At 60.1% G+C, this 17,042-nt stretch overlaps 1 protein-coding gene across 2 annotated transcripts; it reads right to left on the bottom strand.

The window, feature by feature from the left end:
- Positions 1–185: 185 nt before the first annotated feature.
- On the bottom strand, positions 186–16,765 carry RAB3IL1 (RAB3A interacting protein like 1). Of its 2 annotated transcripts, XM_036925613.2 has the most exons (11): positions 16,585–16,765; positions 8,408–8,660; positions 7,881–7,976; positions 7,709–7,786; positions 6,973–7,191; positions 6,002–6,148; positions 5,428–5,556; positions 5,219–5,331; positions 3,653–3,752; positions 1,814–1,880; positions 186–1,131 (listed from the first exon to the last, which is right to left on the bottom strand). In XM_036925613.2, exons 1-11 carry the CDS (start codon positions 16,593–16,595, stop codon positions 1,049–1,051), a joined length of 1,296 nt encoding a protein of 431 aa, XP_036781508.2. In that variant the 5' UTR covers positions 16,596–16,765; the 3' UTR covers positions 186–1,048. The 2 variants fall into 2 exon arrangements, with proteins under 2 accessions (XP_036781508.2, XP_036781527.2); XM_036925632.2 differs by lacking the exon at positions 6,002–6,148 and having other exon boundaries at positions 16,585–16,762.
- Between the last annotated feature and the right edge of the window lie 277 nt (positions 16,766–17,042).

Raw genomic sequence — 17,042 nt, 5'->3', positions numbered from 1 at the left:
CCCACAGCCTCATGGCACTTCGGGGAGGACTGGAGGAGCGCACCCTAAAGCAATGCCTTCAGAATTGGGGCTTAATCCCAAGCACGAGGGCGGGCTAGGAAAGGATTTGGTTTCATTCCTTCGGATGCCCAAGCCTTGGCCTGAGCCCTGGGCACAGGAGTGAAGGCGTGTGGCTGCCTAGCCTCTCCCAACAAAGCCGTCTTTTATTACATAGAGATCGGGTTACATTCCACCCAAGGAGGAAATCTGACATGGTGAGGGATGTGTGCCGGTTGGACCCCGGTCCTGAGCGGGCTGTGAGGGGTGAGGCGGGGCCTGGGGCCCGCTCACCTCACCCCAGTCCTGCCTGCAGGGCTTGGCAACCTCAGCCCCTGTTGTCTGAATGGCGACCCACAGCTGAAAACTGCTTGGGCGTCCTGAGGCCCTGTCTCTGCTTTTCTTTGGGAGAAAAGTACCCCAATCCTTGCAGCAGTGGTGGGGGGCAGGGCCTCCTAGAGCACAGGGCTGAGAGCGGAGAGGAGGCAGGTCAGGTGGGAGGGTGGAAGGAGAGGCCCTGATCCGTCTTAACGCTTTGGGGCAGTTCTCAGGCAGGTGCGGATCAGGGTGAGGGATGGCCACAAGGGGGTGCTGGTGGCCCAGGGCTTGGAAACGGGGTTTGGGGATAGCCTGGATATCAGGCCACCCCGCAAGGTTCCTTTCTGAGGACAAGGCAGCAACAGCCACTCCTGAGCCTGGGCAGGGGGTGCTGGCTGCCCCAGGTACCCCCTCCCAGGGGCGGAGCCTCTCAGTACGGGTCCAGGCTCCTTGGTCTTTGGTGCTTTCTTGAAAGTCCCCTGCTGGCTCTAGTACCACTGGGGAAGAGAGAAGGGTCACCTCGTGAGCTCCTATCTGTCCTGGGACAGACAGTTGATGCCGGCTCTGCGCTGCCATTTGTCTGTCTGTCCAGTTCTCACTCAGGGCTGGATCCAGGACCCCGTCTTCCTGTCTGTCTGTCCTAGGGCAGATGTTGGCCCCAGCCCAGAGCCCCATTCCAGGCCTGGGCCATGCCCTAGGCCTCCTGGGGGAAGAAGCCAAGCTTGGCCAGTGACATCTCCTTCCGCAGTCGCGTGATCTCCCAGAACATCGGCTCCGCTGTAGGCAAAGGGGGAGGACAGCTTGGTGACAGCTCAGGATGACCTCAAGCCCCCTTCCCTGACTTTGGGGCAGGGTAGCTGGTGGGCACCCTACGGCTCCCCAGTCCTCCAGGACAGATGACCTTGGTGAGTGGCTGGACCTCTCTGAGGCTCCACTCTGAGGACTTGCAAACTGTTGGATGCTTAACACATTCGAGGGGTCTATACCAAGCTGGTGGCAGAGGCGACGGTCACCCTCACAGCCTGACACAGACATGCACATACACAGGGCCACGTACCTGACAGGCTGCAAACGCTTTCCAGCCCCTCCTCCCTGGGGTCTCACACTGCAGTGGGAGGTGGGCAGCCATGAGGCCACAGCAGGGGGGTGAGGAGATTCACAGGGACACATCATGGTGCAGGGCCTTGAATGTCAGGCCAGTAACAGGAGCTGTCCCTCCCGGGCCCCGGGGGTGGAAGTAGGGGTCGGGGTGGGCATCCCGCTAGCTTTCCTGGGGAGGCAGGGCCGGGAGGGTCCTTCTGCAGCTAATCTCTCCACTTAACTCAACACCGGGAGGTTCGCCAGACTTTCACTAACCCACAGACTTCCCCCTCGCTAAGTCCTTGCCGCAAAGCACGTGGGTTGCCCGGGCCACCCTCAGCCCTCACCGCATCCCCGCCGGCCACCAGGGGGCGCTCACCGTCCTGTCGCACCAGGCCTTGCTGGATGTAGCGGATGTAGGTGAAGAAATTGCACACTGCCGTGATCTGCGGGCAGAAGCACGCAGGCTGTGACCCGCCAGCCCTCACACTTGCCCCAAAAGCCAGGGCAGCTTGGAGGTCACAGCAGGAATCCCCACGTCTGGTCAGAGCCTCATAATGCTCCCTGAATGGTACAGGGTTGGGCTCTGAAGTTGAATTAACAATAGCAGTGCTATCCCTATCCTGATACAGACAACAGCAGCCACTAACGTTCAATCAAGCATTTAATGAGGCAGACATGCTTGTCATCCCATTTCACACGTGGGGAAAATGGAGTCACGGCTGCCACCACCTTCCGCCTGGTCTTAGGCTGGTTTCCCTAGAGGCACAGCCTAAGACAAAAGATTTTATGCAACTCACAGGAGAGGGAGGGAGACAGAATGTGGAGTGGCAGCAAAGAAGGGTGTGGCTTCAGCTGGAGCCTTCTGCGGCCTGATCCACAGGGGCTCTGGAGCCCAGAAGAGGATCCACCCTGGAGCAAGAGGCCGGCAGTTTATATCCCCCAAGCCATCAGTCCCTGGCTGAGGTCTGTGGGGGGAGGGGCACCTACGAGCCATTAGTGGCCAGTGCTCTCAGCAGTGGGGAGATGGGGCACCAGCCGGGGGAAGTTCTAGATGTCACTGGGCACAGGAATGTCTGGTGTGGATCCTTTTGTTGAACCCTGGTTGGGATCAGAAAGGGAAAAGGGGATCTGGAGCCACAAAAAGGCTGTGTGCCCAGATGCATGGGGTGGAGGCTGCAGCAACGAGACTGGATGCAGAACGGGGAGACCCCAGGTCAAGGCTGCATGGCCCCGGGAAACACCCCTTTCCTTTCTAAGGCTCCGACTCCCCATCTGTAAATGGGAGCCCAGCTCGCTGCCTGTAAGGGGGTGAGGGGTGCCAGGAACTTGCTGGATTCCCTGGGGAAGCTGTCAGGACCAGACAAGCTGCCCTCCCTGATCAGTCTGCTGCCCAGTGACAGAGCCATTTGTCCACTTAAGTCTCCATGAAGAACCTCTGGTAGGTTAAGGGGAGGGGAGGAGATGGTTCCCCAAAGAGGGCTTGTCCACACTGTTATATATTTGCACCATGCTTCAGAGTTTTTCAAACAGATTCTGTGTTGTTCCCTACAGTCCTCTTAACACCCCACCTTTACCCCCAGCTCAGTGAGGTCCCCTGATCCCACCTGAGTCACCCGAAAAGGGAGGACAACAACTGGGATTCCTGGACATCCCTCAGCACCCATGGCTGTCAGGCTCATGTGACAGACATGCCCCAGAACCTTCTGGAAAGCATGACACCAGAGCCCAAGCCAAGAGTCAGGAGTCTGAAACTTCAACCTGAACTCTAGTGTCACTCCCTTGACTAGGTTACATGAAACAACAGAGGTGACAGGTACCATTCCCACGATCATGTTTTGGCAAGCCAGAAAGCAGGTGCCTCAGTCCTTCACCCACAAGGAACTGAATTCTGCCAATAGCCTCGTGAGCTCAGAAGAGGGTGTAACCATCTGACTTCTTGGACACAGCCCATGAGAACCTGAGAAGACTTAACTAAGCTGTGCTGAACTCCTAACCCAGGTAAACAGTGAGATAATAAACGGGTGTTATAAGCACTAAATTTATGGTAATTTGTTAAGCAGTAATAGCAAATTAATACACCTGGCTTGGCTGGGTGGCCCAAGTCAGTCTCTGTACCTCTGTGAGCCTATGCCCTTCTCTGCAGATGGAGGTTGTGCTCCCAGGTTCCAGTGCAGGGAGCCCCTGAGCCAAGTGACACTCCCACTGGATGACTCACCCTGGCTCGGGAGGACGGCGAGATGTAGTAGTGGCTCTTGGAGTCCCCGAGCCGGATTCGATGGTGACAGGCACGAGTCAGCCCGCTCAGGGCACATGTACTAGGGGCAAGCAGAGGGGGCCAGAGAGGCCAGCTGGGGCTTGCCACCTGGCTCACGCAGGTAGGATGCAGCAGCAAGGAGGAGGCACAGGGAGAAGGTGGGGGCAGCAGGCAAACAGACATGGGGGTGGGGCCTGGCACCCTCTCCCCAGGCCCCAGCTTCCCAAGGAGCCCAGGGCCAGGCCTAGGAGGGGGGGCAACCCCAATCCCTGGGATTGACCTTTAAACCAAGCTGGACCCCTATCCCTAACTGCCCTCATCTTGCCCCTGTTGGGCAAAAGAGACTGATCAAACTCATATCAGGTACACTCAAGCTCCACCCACCAGAGCTGCTAAAAAAATGCCCCCCCACCTACTTCACTAGGGCTCTCAGACTCTGTTCCTTCCCCCAGCTGAGCAGGTATATACTTTCTCCTCTTCTTGGTCACCAAGTCTGCAGGGTAGATCATGCCAGCAGCGCCTGGATCCCCTTTTGCCCCGAACCCTTCAGCTCCTTCCAACCAGCCCTCTGCCTCATCTCTCCCCTTCTTCTCTATGTTACATATTACATGTCACAGGCAGGGGCTCCCACATCTAGCCCATCATCGTTCCCTGCTGCTTTCCTGCTGGCCAGCAAATAGTTACGGAGAATCCTGAGTGAAGGAAGGCTACATAGGCTCCTTTGCTGCGGGACTTATCAGAGTCTTTGCTGCCCCCAGGTTCACTGTGACTCTGACTGGTACAGGGAACCCCCTTTTCAGGGAAAAGGAGTCTATCAAGTTAAAGCTGGTCTATCGAATTAAAGCCCAAACCTCATTCCAGGCCCTTTACACTCCGGCCACAGACCCCTTCTAGAGTCTCAGCCCCATTGCCCTGCCCACCCCACTGCTCCACCTACTGACCCGTGGTGTTGCCATTAAAACCCGAGTGTCTCATACCTTCCCTCATTCTGTTCCTTCTGCCTGCAAGGCCCTTCCTTGCTTGGCAAACTGTCCCCCTCTGTGACAAGGATCCCACCATAGGGCCTCCCTTGCAGGCCAGATTCTGGGCCGCCAAGGGGAGGTGCTCACCAGGCTCTGCCCCTTGCCCCACCCTAGCGATTTTGTTCTGCTGCTAGCGCTGCTCAATGTCAGCTGAGCAGCAGGAAGACAAGACGCCAGGGCCATTCGGTTATTTATTAGCAGAAGGCATGGCCAACAGCTGACATCGCTTACATGTCAACTGGGGCCCTGAATCCGCTGTGGGAAAGGGGGGGAGTAGGAGAGGGACACACACCAGGCCAGCCAGGAAGAGGGGGACGCCAGCTCCTGGACCCACTGGGGTGCCTGGGGGTCCATGGCTGGAGACAGGGATTTCTGCCAAAGGTGCCCCCTTGCCCTGCAGGGGAGCAGCTCCCACCTTTCTCCTGCCAAGCTGGTATGCCATGGCCCCTGCCCACCCTCAGGTCCCACCCTCAGGTGGCAGGAGAGTAAAGGGTTCTGGGCTTACCTGGTGCTCCCACACTTGACTGCAGCCACCTTCACTGTGGGCAGTGTCTGTGAAGCCACCGGCTCGATGGTGAGTGTGTTGTCCTCTACAGCAGCCCGGACCAGTGCAGACAGCTGCGGCAGACCAGGGTGGTGGGCAGGGTTGGTGAGGGTCAGGCGGCCGGCTCGGGGGCTGGGCCTCCCAACTGGCCGCCCTATGCCCTGCCTCACCTCCTGCGTGGTGAAGTCCAGGCAGGGCCCCACGTCCTCCCGGTACACCCTTTCCAGGAAGGGGGAGGTCTTGTCCAGGGTGGGCGACTCCCTCCAGGCTTGGAACTCTGCAAACAGGGTTGTGTCCACCTGCGGGAGGTGAGCCAGGCAGTGTGGGGGGGAGGTAGAGAACCAGGAGGGTGCAGGGCAGGCCCCAGCGTGCCAGCAGGTCTGTCCTCGGGGCCACGCTGGGAAGTTGGGCCCGAGGGAGAACTCCCTTCTCCCCTTTGCACAAGAATTTAGAACTCGGAGCTTCCCTCCCAGGTGAGTTTTTGGTTTCCTCACAGTACATGATTACAGATTTGGGTCTGGGGCCTTGTCTTGAAGGCCTCCACTGCCAACTTGAGGAGGAGAAGGTGAAGAGTTACCCTGCAGGTCCCCACAGGTACGTGCAGGTCCCCAAGCATCCCCCCCACACACATGGGCACAGGAAGGAACACATTCTGAAGGGCGACTCGCTGCCACCCGGGGGCACATGTGGAGTGAATGAGGCTGGGACTGGGCAGAGGGGGCAGCCTCTCTCTGGAGCCATTACCTGTCGGGAAAAGGAGAGAGAGGTAGCGGAGGTGGGGGTCTCAGGGGGTTCCCCAGGCGGGAGCTGCCAGGCCGGCTCGTAGGTGAGGTGAACCGCCTTGCTGGGGACCACGCAGAGGAGCAGGGAGAGGAGTGGGGCCAGCCCGGGCTGGGTGGGCGGCCGGTGGGGCAGGCAGACGGCGCACAGACAGACAGCAGGAAGGAGATGTTAGTGTCCGGTCGGAAGCTTAGAACTCAGAGGGGGCTGAGAGGCCTGGAAGCTCTGGAGACACAGACTGGCACAGAGCTGGGGCCTGCCTCGGCATTGCAGATCCCAGCAAGCGGACTCTCACTACAGCCCTCGCTGGGTAGGCCCTGAGCTGAGCTCCTGACATTCTGAAGGCCCCACTCACGTGAGGGAACTGAGGCACTGACAGGTGGCCTCACTTGCCCAAAGACCCACGACCAAGGACATCTCATGCTCCAGTGTCCAGCCTGGCCCAACGACCTCACCCAGCTGAGGGCAAGGGAGACAGTCCCTCAAAGGCCACAATTGTCTCGGCACCACAGCTCGAGGGCGCTGAGGACACTCAAGTCCAGGGGTGTCACAAGGTGGCTCTAGGCCTCAGGGCTATGGGCACACAGGGCTAAGGCAGCCTCTAGGCTGAGGAAGTGTGTGTCTCCGCAGAACCCCAAGGGCAGGCCCTCAGTCCTAAGAGCAACTCCAGGAGCAGAAAATAACACCTATTGCCTGGAAGGGTGGGGAGTGATTATCAGGCACCCCCCAGACTGCACAGCATGGAGGCTGAGGGCCATGCCCCTCATATCACGAGGAGCCTGTCCAGCCGGCTCAGACAGAGGACGCAGAGGCCCAGAGAGGGGAGGACAGGCCGCAGGTCACACAGAGGTCAGGCCTGGTCCTCACTGGGCCCCACCAGCGGAGAGTGATCACTTCATCCTTCCCTGTGTCCACTGCCACCCACCACCCCTCACCTCTTTGCCCTCCGTGTCCAGGGTGAGGGTGTGTCCTGCAGCAGGGCACATGGCAGGGCAGAGGGCACTGCTCGTGCTCTTATGACGGAAGTGGCCCTTGCGGGGCCCGGTCTTGGTGGGGCTCAGCAGCTGTGGGTGGAGCTCACGATTGGGAGAAGCAGGTGTGGACGTGATGACCAGTGTCTTCAAGGCTGTCACCTCTGCCTGCAGCATGTCGATCTGGCCAGGACGAGACAGCCAGCAACCTTAGCCTGGAGTTGGTGTCGCCCTGGCTACCACCACCGGCCACCAGCTCAGGACAGCCAGCCGCAGCAACAACTAGCACCTAACCCCACCCATTACCCTTGGAACAGCCTTGGAGACGGGGACTGACGCACCCATTTTCACATAGGAAAACTGAGGCTCAAAAAAGGAGACATGGCCTGCCTGATGTCACACTGTACGCCCAGAGAGGGGAGGACAGGCTGCAGGTCCTGCCCAGGCCTCGTGGACAAAAAGGCTCCAAGGGAGGAGGTTACCTGCTGAGGCCCACACGGCCAGGTGGATCCTCCGAGGCCCTGAAAGGCCCCAGGAAGGCCTCTGGATGCAGCGGAAACGGCAGAGTCAGCGGCCACCTCCGACAGCCCGGCCCCACCCTTCTGGTCCCCGGCTTGCCCACCCCTAGTGGCTGCACCAGGCCTGCGGGGGTCCAAGAGGGGAAGCACAGGCCAGCACCTGCCAGGCTGGGAGGATTCACCTTGCCCCGGGCCTCCTTCAGCTGCTTCTCAGATGCTGCCTGCTTCATGTTGGCTTCTCGCACCATCTTGTGGGCCTCCTGGGGAGAAGGCAGTTCTGCGTGAGTGGTGAGGAGCCAGGCAGTCAAGCAGACCCATCCCCAGGCTGCCCCCGGGGCTGTCTGGCCACCATACCTCGAACAGGCTGGCTGTCAGCTCCTCCAGCTCCTGTTCCAGCTGCTCCCGCACCTTGGACAGCCGCTCACACTCCTCATCCTTCAGCTTCAGCTCCTGGGGGCACAGGGTGAGCAGCTGTCAGGGCCACAGGGGCCCCCAAGCCTGGCACTTGGGGGACCAGGCCCACCTGACAACAGGCTCCATACCCATTACATAGCCCTCTGGGCCCAGAGCTGACTTCCTGTGTTGCTCCATAGTTTATGATGCATTTTCCATTCAGCTCACAGCATGGGGTTGAAACCCCACCTGCCAATTTATTAGAGCTCCAAACAGGAGCTCAGAGAAGTTAAGGCTCTGAGAGTCATTTACAAGTCGGGGAGACCAGGTTTGTCCTTTGTCTGTACCTCCCCCGTGGCCAGCACAGGCGTGGCATGCCATTGGCCTTGATAGGTGCGTGGTAGCTCTGGGCATTCAGTGAGAGCCCACAGCTGTCCCAGGCGGGCCCCTTGTCCCCAGGGCTCCCTTGCCCCGCCCTTGGACCCCACCTTCTGGGCTTTGAGCAGCTCCTCCTTCAGGAACTCGGAGCCCTTCTCCCGGATCTCCATGGAAGAGCTGCGCAGGCGCGACACGTCCAGCTGGGTGGCTGCAGGGCCCTCCTCTCCTTGGGCCTCCTCCCCGACAGAGGTCTCCATCCGACCTCCTGGGGACTCCCCGTGGCTTTTGCAGGGGCCCACGCTCTTCCAGGGGACCGGGACACCTTTGAAGGGCGGCGGGTGGCCCTCTTCTGGACAGGGCTGGCTGCGAGGCAAACAGCAGAAACAGGATGGGGTCCTGAGACCTGGAGAGCTGAGCCCAGGGACCAACCGTGGGCAGTGCGTCTGCCACTCTGGGCCTCGGTCTGCCTGGTGAGGATATCACCAACGTTGTCACAAGGGCAGCATGACCGAAGGATGGGGCTCATTCACCTTTGTCAACCACCCCCTGCAGCCCAGGGCCTAGGGCTGTGCTCCGCACACAGCAGGTGCTCAGTCTGTGTTTGTCCGACAGATGATTCTAAATGCATCAGTGTGAGAGCCTGCGTTTCCCCTTCAGCAGTGGGACAATCCCAGTGGCCCTGCCTGAAGGGACACTGAGTGGATCAGAGATGTGCATAAACCTTGGCACACAGCAGATGCCTAAGTGAGAAGGAACTGCCTTTGTTGTCATTGTTAATGCAAACGTTATGCAAATTTGGTCCCATTTAGGGTGGACCAGAGAGGAATGGCCAGCCAGGGTGGACAGGGCTGAGGCAGGAAGACTGCAAACAGCACCTACTTGTGGACCTCATGGGGAGCAGTCCCAGCTCTCACCAGTCTACCCTGGGACCTCAGGCAGACACCCCCTCTCTGGGCCTCAGGACCCTTCTCTCCCTGAAGCTGGAGACCCAGAAGCTGTGTGGGGTGGGGCCACAGCCTATGCACCCCCCCACCATCCACACTCCCACCTTGCTGCAGACCGTGGGGAGGGAGAGGGGAAGGGAGAAAAGGGGGGGGGAGGGCCGGCGGAAGGAGAGGCCGCCGCCAGCACTGATTTGTGCCAAGACAGCACCTCGCGACTTGCTCACTCAGCAAAAACCAGCAGCTCATGAGCCAGAAGGTTCTAAGTGGCAGTGACTGAACTGAGGGTGGGGGCTGGGCCAGGTCACCTGATAACAGTGGGGAAGTGGAGGGAAGGGGGCTCAGGGGAGCCCACACAGGAAGCAGGAAAGACAGGGCCAAGGGGCTGTGGGATTCAGGGTTGCAGAGGGGAATATGGAAGGCAAGGCTGGGGACAGTCCCTTCTCCCTGTCGTCTGGGCCCTGGGGTGCTCACCAAGCAGCCCCTGAACCTGTTTCGTCCCAGGGAACCCAGCAATGAGCCCGTGTCCCAGCCCTCCATGTGGCTCTGCCCAGCAGCCCAGCCTGGCCTGCCCTCTGCTTTGAAACTAGCCTGGAGTGCAGCCTTCAAGGACCTTCAGGCTGGTTCCTGCCTGGCAGGGACACAGGCTTTGATGAATAAAGCGGGAACACACATCCATCGCTCTATCAACAGTGTTTACGCCAGACACAGATCTTCCCTAATCCTGTGGGGGGGGGGTCTCATTGACAACGGGGTCCCTGAAGCTTGAGGGGATGTGGCGGTGCTGTGGTGGCTCCAGGCTGGGGTCTGCACCCGGGGGAGCACACTGTCCACATGCTATACAGGGCGCTCTGCCCCTGTGATCTCATTTAAAGCTCTCAAAGCGCCCCTGGTATTGTTTCCATTCTAGAGATGAAGGCAGGAGTCTCAGAGAGGTGACGGAACTTGCCCAGGGCCACACAGGCGTAGGGGGTGGAATTGGCGCCATCTGTCTGGGGGTCAAGGGCTGCTAGGCCCGGGACTCGCAAGCTCCTCCTTGGCTGCAGCAGGGAAATATGACCTAATTCTGGGCTGAACTGGCTTCTCAGCCTCTGCTCAGGCCCAGAAACTGCTTCCCAGGAGGGAGGGCCAGGCCCGGGGAGACTGGTTAGGAGCAGAACCCAGGGCTGGGCAAGCCCGGGGTCTGTGCCAGGCTCTGACCTGGGGTACACAGGAGGCCCTGGAAGTCACTGAAATCCTCTGACCCTGCTTCCCCAACTGTAGGATGGGGGTAAACCCTGCAGGAGGTGCACTAAGAATTAGATGAACAAGTCTCGGATACGGCACCGGGTAAAGAGTGTGTAACCCCCGGCTACACTAGGCAGACGCCCCACCACGCCTGCCCAGGCTGTGGGTCCTGCAGCTGAAGCCACAGCTGCAGGGAGGCGACCCCACGGGGAGTCTGGAGGCCCAGGCCCAGCAGTATCTCCCCAGGTGAGAGAGGATGGCCCCGGCCCCTCGGGATTGGCAGGGGCAGCATGCCCCACCTCAGGAGCTGCCCACTTCGGGAGAATGAGCAGAACTGTAGGCCAAGGGTCGGGGGTGACCCCCAGAGACAGTACAGGGCACAGGGCAGAATCCAGGGGTCCCAACCCCAGCCCTGGTGCCTTCCCCACTGCAAAGACCACCCCGCCATTGTCCACACCCGCTTCCTAGGAGAAAAAGGCCACAAGCACCGCCCACAAGGACCAGACTCCGTCCACCCAGGTGGTCTGGGCCTGTGACCCCAGGGAAGGATTCTAACTCCGCTGCTGGTCCCAAGGGCACAGGCTGGGGGTGTGGCCAGATGTCATTTTCCCAAAAAGCTCTCATGTTAGCCCACTGGGGGGGTGGGGAGCAGGGGGGGAGATGGAGCCCTATTTTGCAGCCAGAGGAAACAGTGGCCCCAGGAGGCCTGTGACGGTGTCCCTGTGATACACTCCCCTTCCTCAATAAAAGCCCAGTGCAAAATCCTAATGGCAGAGAGTGTGGGAACAGCAGGGCTACCCTGTTGTTACCCAGGGCCAACAGCCTAGGAAGGGGTTGGGGGGGTGCCACAGGAATAGGAGGAGGAGAAGGACCTGCCCAAAGGAAGGGAAACTCAAAGCTTCAAACCCTCCCCCCACACCTTCAGGCTGAGGCCAGGTCCAGTGACTCGGAAATTTCAGAGGAAGGAGGGACCCAATTCTGGGCTGCCCCATGATTCAGCCCATGCCAGAAACCCCATCTTCCACCCACTCCAGCCTCCTAGACCACAGGACCAAAAAGCTGGGTGTGAATGCCCAGGGTAGGGGGGTGCTGCTCCTTGGCACCACACCTCTGCCCCCACCTCAGTCCAGGTTCATGGCCCTTTGCTTCAATCTCAGTCCCCACTCCCGGCAGAAACAGAGTCCAGGCTCCAGGATATGCTGCAGGGGCTACTGGGAAGGAGGTCTGCTCAGGGGTAGGAGCTGGTAAGAGTCAAGGTCAGAGGTAGGAGGGGGCAGCCAACATCCCCCACCCTGAACCCTATCTGCCACCTAGAGCCAGGGCAGTTCATACAGGAAGGGCCCTGCTGGGTCACTTCCCCAGGAAACACAGGGTGGGGGGATGCAATTACCACAATCCTCACCCCACAGGCCTGGCTAGGGGGGCCAGCAGGACTTTTGTCCCCATCCACAAACAATGGCAACATGAAAACAAGGACCCCCGGATTCTGTGGTCCCTAGTCACCCAGCAAGCCACTGGCCCAGGAGGCCACTCCTGGGGCCAGGAGGGTCCAACCAGGGTCCTACAGACCCCTTCCCAGCCTAGCCTGCTGGTGGTCTTTCTGCCCACCCCCCACCTCTGCACCTCTGTCCACCAATGCCCAGGACACCTCTTTGAGTGAAAGCCCACTGTGGTAATGGGCACAATGGGTTCATTAAACAACAGGGAGGTGCCAGCAAAGGCAGCTCTAAACCGGGGTAAGGAGAGGGATGGGAGGGAGCGTCGGGGCCCATGGCGCCTGCCTGCCCACCAACAGGCCCACGCTCTGGGGCAGCGGCAGCTGGTCTGGTCTGCAGGAACTGCACCCCAGGGCACAGGCACCCACTTCAGACCCGCGCTCAGGCACTCATGGGCAGCCCAGCGGGCACTGAGGCTGAAAGCCCAGGGTCCCACACCCGGGGGCCAAGGGGGTCCCAGGAAAGGTTTCCTGTGCTGGCTCTCCAGCCAGCCTCAGCCCCCAGAGAGGGACCATGTCTGCAGCTCCAAAGCCACAAGCATGGCAGATTCCCGAGCTCCCCCCGCATCCACACCAGCCCCACCACTCCATACACCACACGGGTCCCTGCCTGTGAGCCCACGGGGCCACTGCAGGGAGACGCTCCCTCCAGCCTGGTTTGAATGATGAGGCACCTGAGGTTCAGAGGGGGAGGGCAACCTGGCCGGAACACACAGCAAGGAAGTGACAGGGCCCAACTGAACCCAGAGACTGGCACTATCACCTCATGTGACTCGTCACCCAGAGAAATCCGGATAGGAGGAAAGGGGGTGAATGGTGGTTTCCGAGAAGTGAGACAGGATGCAGATGGGGCTTGAGGAAGTTTGAAATAGTGCCTGAGTGGTGGTGGGCTGGCAAGTGGAGGTTCCAACCAAGGCTGCTGCATAAGCAGGACAGGCCCTGGGCTGAGGGGGGGATCGTGGCAGGACCAGGGGCCGAGCAGGGTGACAGACAAAGTATTACAGTAATCAATATAATTAAAAATCAAGGGGAAGGTGACCACAGAGAACAGTGGTATCATGGCAGGAATGAGGAACTGGAAGGGGGTCTTTCAGGGAAGGGAAAGGGGGTGGCGGAGGCATGTGGGAGGCGGCATGTCCTACAGGTGGCTGAGGAAGTCCCCAGGGCAGGGGGAGCAGCCGCTGCCCAGCCTGGATGAGGATGGAGCCTGGGGATCTGAGGAGCCATCCCAGGCGCTACAGGGAAGGGTTCCAGGAGAGTGGGACATATAATGTGCCATATACGTCACACATGGGAACAGAATGCCAGGAAGGAGAGCAGAGTGGGACCCCAGAGGTGGGAGAGGGTGGGCCGGAGCTACTCCAGGAAAGGGGCGGCGGGTGTGCGGGAGGCAGAGGACCTAGCAGTAGCACCCGGAATAGGAAGGGGGTCAGCAACAGCCTCCAGACAGTAAGCAGGACGTCCGAACACCAGAAGCAGGTGGGCCAGACCCAGCCTCTCCCTGCCACAGCCCAGCCCAGCCAAGCCCTGATGAGGGAACCCAGCCCCACGTCTCCCCAGGGAGCCAGCAAAAGGCCTTGGGGGCACACCACACCTGCTCCCATTCTGCCAGTTTGGTCCTGTAAGAATCTGACACCCATGACTTCAAATGCCCAGCACACCCATAGGGAGCACCTATCTGGTGCCTGGCACCCCACCAGTCCTGATCCATGCAATCTGCAGACCCCCAGACTTGGCGGCGACATTACCAAGTCCCTTGCCACATTCATATTCATTCAAATTCCCTGCCTTACCCTGTTGGGAACAAATACTGGTTCTCTAGGACAAACAGGACTCTACTGAGGGTTTGAGCCCCACACACAGAGGTACTGATTAAGGAACAGCAGGAAAGATGCCTCCACCAGTTGAAGGGACAAAGTAGGTAGTTAGATCATGGATAGATTCCAGGAGAAGGTGACAGTGAGGGTTGCACAGCCCCTTCCCCAGGAGCAGGCCCACCTGCCTGTCCTTGGAACCCCTAGACGACCTGACTCCAGAAGCCATCTGAGCCTGTAGTCCCCTGTGACTAAGGCCACAGATAGAGGCCCTTTAGAGTAGCCAAAGCCCAGAGCAGTTAAGTGACTTGCTTAAGATCACAGAGCCAGTCTGCAGCCCTGGAGCTCCCCAGCATCCTGCCTGGGGAAAAGACACAGTTCCCCATCCCTGAGAGGTTGGGGTGATCTCATTTCATTCCTGGGCAGTCCAGCAGAGCCTGGCGCTCTCTAAAGATAGCCCCACCTGTCACACAAGGAAACTTGAGACGCAGGGACTGCACCAATGTCCTGTGGCCATTTAGCGGCAGAAAACTAACCCAGAACCCAATCTCTAGCCTTTGCTGATCCAACCCCAAGTGCCCAGCACTGTGTTGGCTGCAGAAATACCTATGATGCTGTCCTTACCCCATCCCCTCAGAGCAGGCTTGGCACCCAAGACTGTGGGCTTGGGAAACTGTGGGGGAGGGCAGCAGCCCAGTTTGGGGGGAGCCACCCTGGGTTCAGAGTTGAGGGTTCATGCTCCAGGAATCCCAAGGAAGAGGGTCTATCCAAGCTCCTGCAGGGTCCTGCCACTGCTATCCTCCCAGGAGAACTGCCCTGGGTCCAGGGACTAGGGGGTGAACTGGCACCAGGACCTGGCCATTGACAGAGCAGTCACCATCATCTGTAGATGAGGAAACCAGGCCCCAAGGACATCATTGGTTCAGCCAGGGTCACTGACCTCTACTCCTAGATTCTTCCCAGTCTGGGATCCCAAATCCACACCTACCCACACTGTCATGAGCTACCAGGACCATGAGCACAAGCAGCTCCGTCAGAGTTAAATGGGCAAGTGTGGCCTACACAGGGTCCCTCCCAGGTCCTGCTGGGGTCTGGGTCCTGGGTTAGTGGCCACAGTACCCATTACTGTTCACTGGCTCTCAAGGGTGGTCCCAGTGCCTGGCTGACACCCACTGAGTGCTGGCAGGTTGGCCCCTGATCCTTCAATCCCTGCTTCCAATATCCAAAGTGGGGGTCCATAAAAATGCAGTCCTCAGGGTAACCCCAGAACTCTTGCCTCTCATTCCCCAGGTGCCCACTCTGCACCTTACGCTTTCCACCTACTATGTGCTGTGTACTTGGCTCGGGCCTGGGGGATCCAAATGTTCATGTAAGAAGTGAGCTTACATGAGGATCATGTGGGGGTCAGCCGGCAGGCTGGTTCATCCAGAAGGTCCTGGGAATACAGCAGGCAGGCTGGACTGGGGCCTTCTCCAGGACCTTGAGTCTTTTTGACTCTGTCTTTAAAGACAGCAACCATCTACTGGTAGATCCCAGGGCTGGCTGTCTGGCTCCTACCTGGATGCCTCCAGGGAAGGACCCTCTGGGCCTGGACCACTCCCACCTGACAGCCCACTCATTTCTCCCTTTCAAGACCCAGAAAAGTGTGGCCATACTCTCAAGGCCCCACAGCAACTCTGTGGCTGTTCTTCCTCTGTTCACCTAATACATGGGGGCCACAGCTTCATCCAGGCGAGGCTGCTCCTCAACACAGTGACCATCTGGCAGATTATCCTAACCTCTCCAAGTACCACACAAGCACTTTCTCCCTAAACACAGTCTCCGTTCCCTGGGGTGCATTTCCAGAGAACACACTGTCTGCTTCAACTTTCTCCCTCACAAGTCTCTCCACACCTCACCCCTACCAGGGACCCATTCTCTCAGCACCCCCTGCTGGGGATGAAATCCCATTACTCCCCCAGCATCTCAGCTCAGTTTTGCTGGGTGTCGCGGAGTAAAGTGGACCCAGCCCACCGGCCTCTCCGGGGGCTCCCCTCACTCCCCAGCTGTGGCTGGGGAAGAGCGCTGTCCTGAGACCATCAATCTGGCACAGCTCTTTACAAGAATACGACCCGCCCCCACTCTGGCCACATCTCCTCCAGTCCCTGCTCTTTCCAGGCCACGGGGTAGAGGCAGTGTTTGCCCAATTCTATGAGAAGACCACCACCTTTCTGCAAATCCAGGGCAAGGGTTCCACACTTGGTCAGCCAGGCACTGGGACCACCCTTGAGAGCCAGTGAACAGTAATGGGTACTGTGGCCACTAACCCAGGACCCAGAGTCTGTGCCACCCCGGGCCAGGCTGCAGGGAGGTCCCACCCCATACCTCTGAGCCCCAGATGGAGTTTCATCAACTTGCTGGAGACCTTGGCTGAGACCAGCTCCCTTTTCCCAACTGCACTGCTTTCCAAAGGTCATCCAGCCTCCTCTAGTATGCACCCGACTTACTCTGGCTTGCTCCCCCATTCCCATCTCACTTGCGCTCTCAGATAAGCTGAAAGGAGTTGGCACTGTCATGCCAGGATGGTCTGTCGCCCACCCTTCACACTCCCCATCCCCAGGGAGACCCCCTGGCCCCTCCCCGAGGGGTGTCCTTCCGTCTCCTGGTGCGAGTCCCCCAGCCCGTCCTCGGGCTACAACGGCGCTCCTCCGCCGCGAGCAGGCCTGGGGACGCTGGGCACCCCGGTGTGTGAGCACACAGGGCAGGAACCCCCATCCCCGGAGGAGCCGCGGCCGGACCCCGCGCGGGGCCGCGAGTGCGCGTGGACCTACCCGCTCCACATCCCGGCGCCTCGGGGGGCCCGCGCGTCCGGTGCCCGCCCCGCCGCCGCGCTCTCCCTGCGCCGCCCCGGGCCGCGTCCCCGCCCGCCGCCGACTCCGCCCCGGCCCGGCCGGGCTGCCGGGGCCGCTGTCAGTCCCGCCCGCAGTCAGTCTGTCCGTGCGGCCCCGAGGGCGGCCCCGACCCTGCCCCGGCGGGTCACGTGCCGCGGGGAGGCCCGAGGCCACGTGCCGGCCCCGCCCCCCCGCCGGCCGGCGCGAGCTCGCGCGCGCTCCCGGGGCTCAGCTCCGGCCGCCGGCCCGGGACGGTGCGGCGGCCAGGCGGGGGGGCAGCTGGGTCGCCAACACCCCGCCGCCAGCGCGGCCCCCAGATGCCCCCAGCTGACTCCTCTGTGGTCACCAGCCGCCCCAGCCCAGCGCAGCACCCGCCCGAGACACCACTGCTCAAGAGA

Source organism: Manis pentadactyla, chromosome 9 (assembly GCF_030020395.1).
Source record: "Manis pentadactyla isolate mManPen7 chromosome 9, mManPen7.hap1, whole genome shotgun sequence".
Taxonomy (NCBI): domain Eukaryota; kingdom Metazoa; phylum Chordata; class Mammalia; order Pholidota; family Manidae; genus Manis; species Manis pentadactyla.
The sequence above is the reverse complement of the archived record's forward strand: the minus strand, read 5'-3'. Positions and strand labels throughout refer to the sequence as shown.

Bases quoted from the DNA above. Each gene is read 5' to 3' on its own strand.
- RAB3IL1 (XM_036925613.2), bottom strand. The intron at 5,557-6,001 runs GTAATGGCTCCA...CACCTCCCGCAG, and splicing joins CTCTCTCCTTTTCCCGACAG to GTGGACACAACCCTGTTTGC. The intron at 1,132-1,813 runs GTGAGCGCCCCC...CTTTGCCTACAG, and splicing joins AGGCCTGGTGCGACAGGACG to CGGAGCCGATGTTCTGGGAG.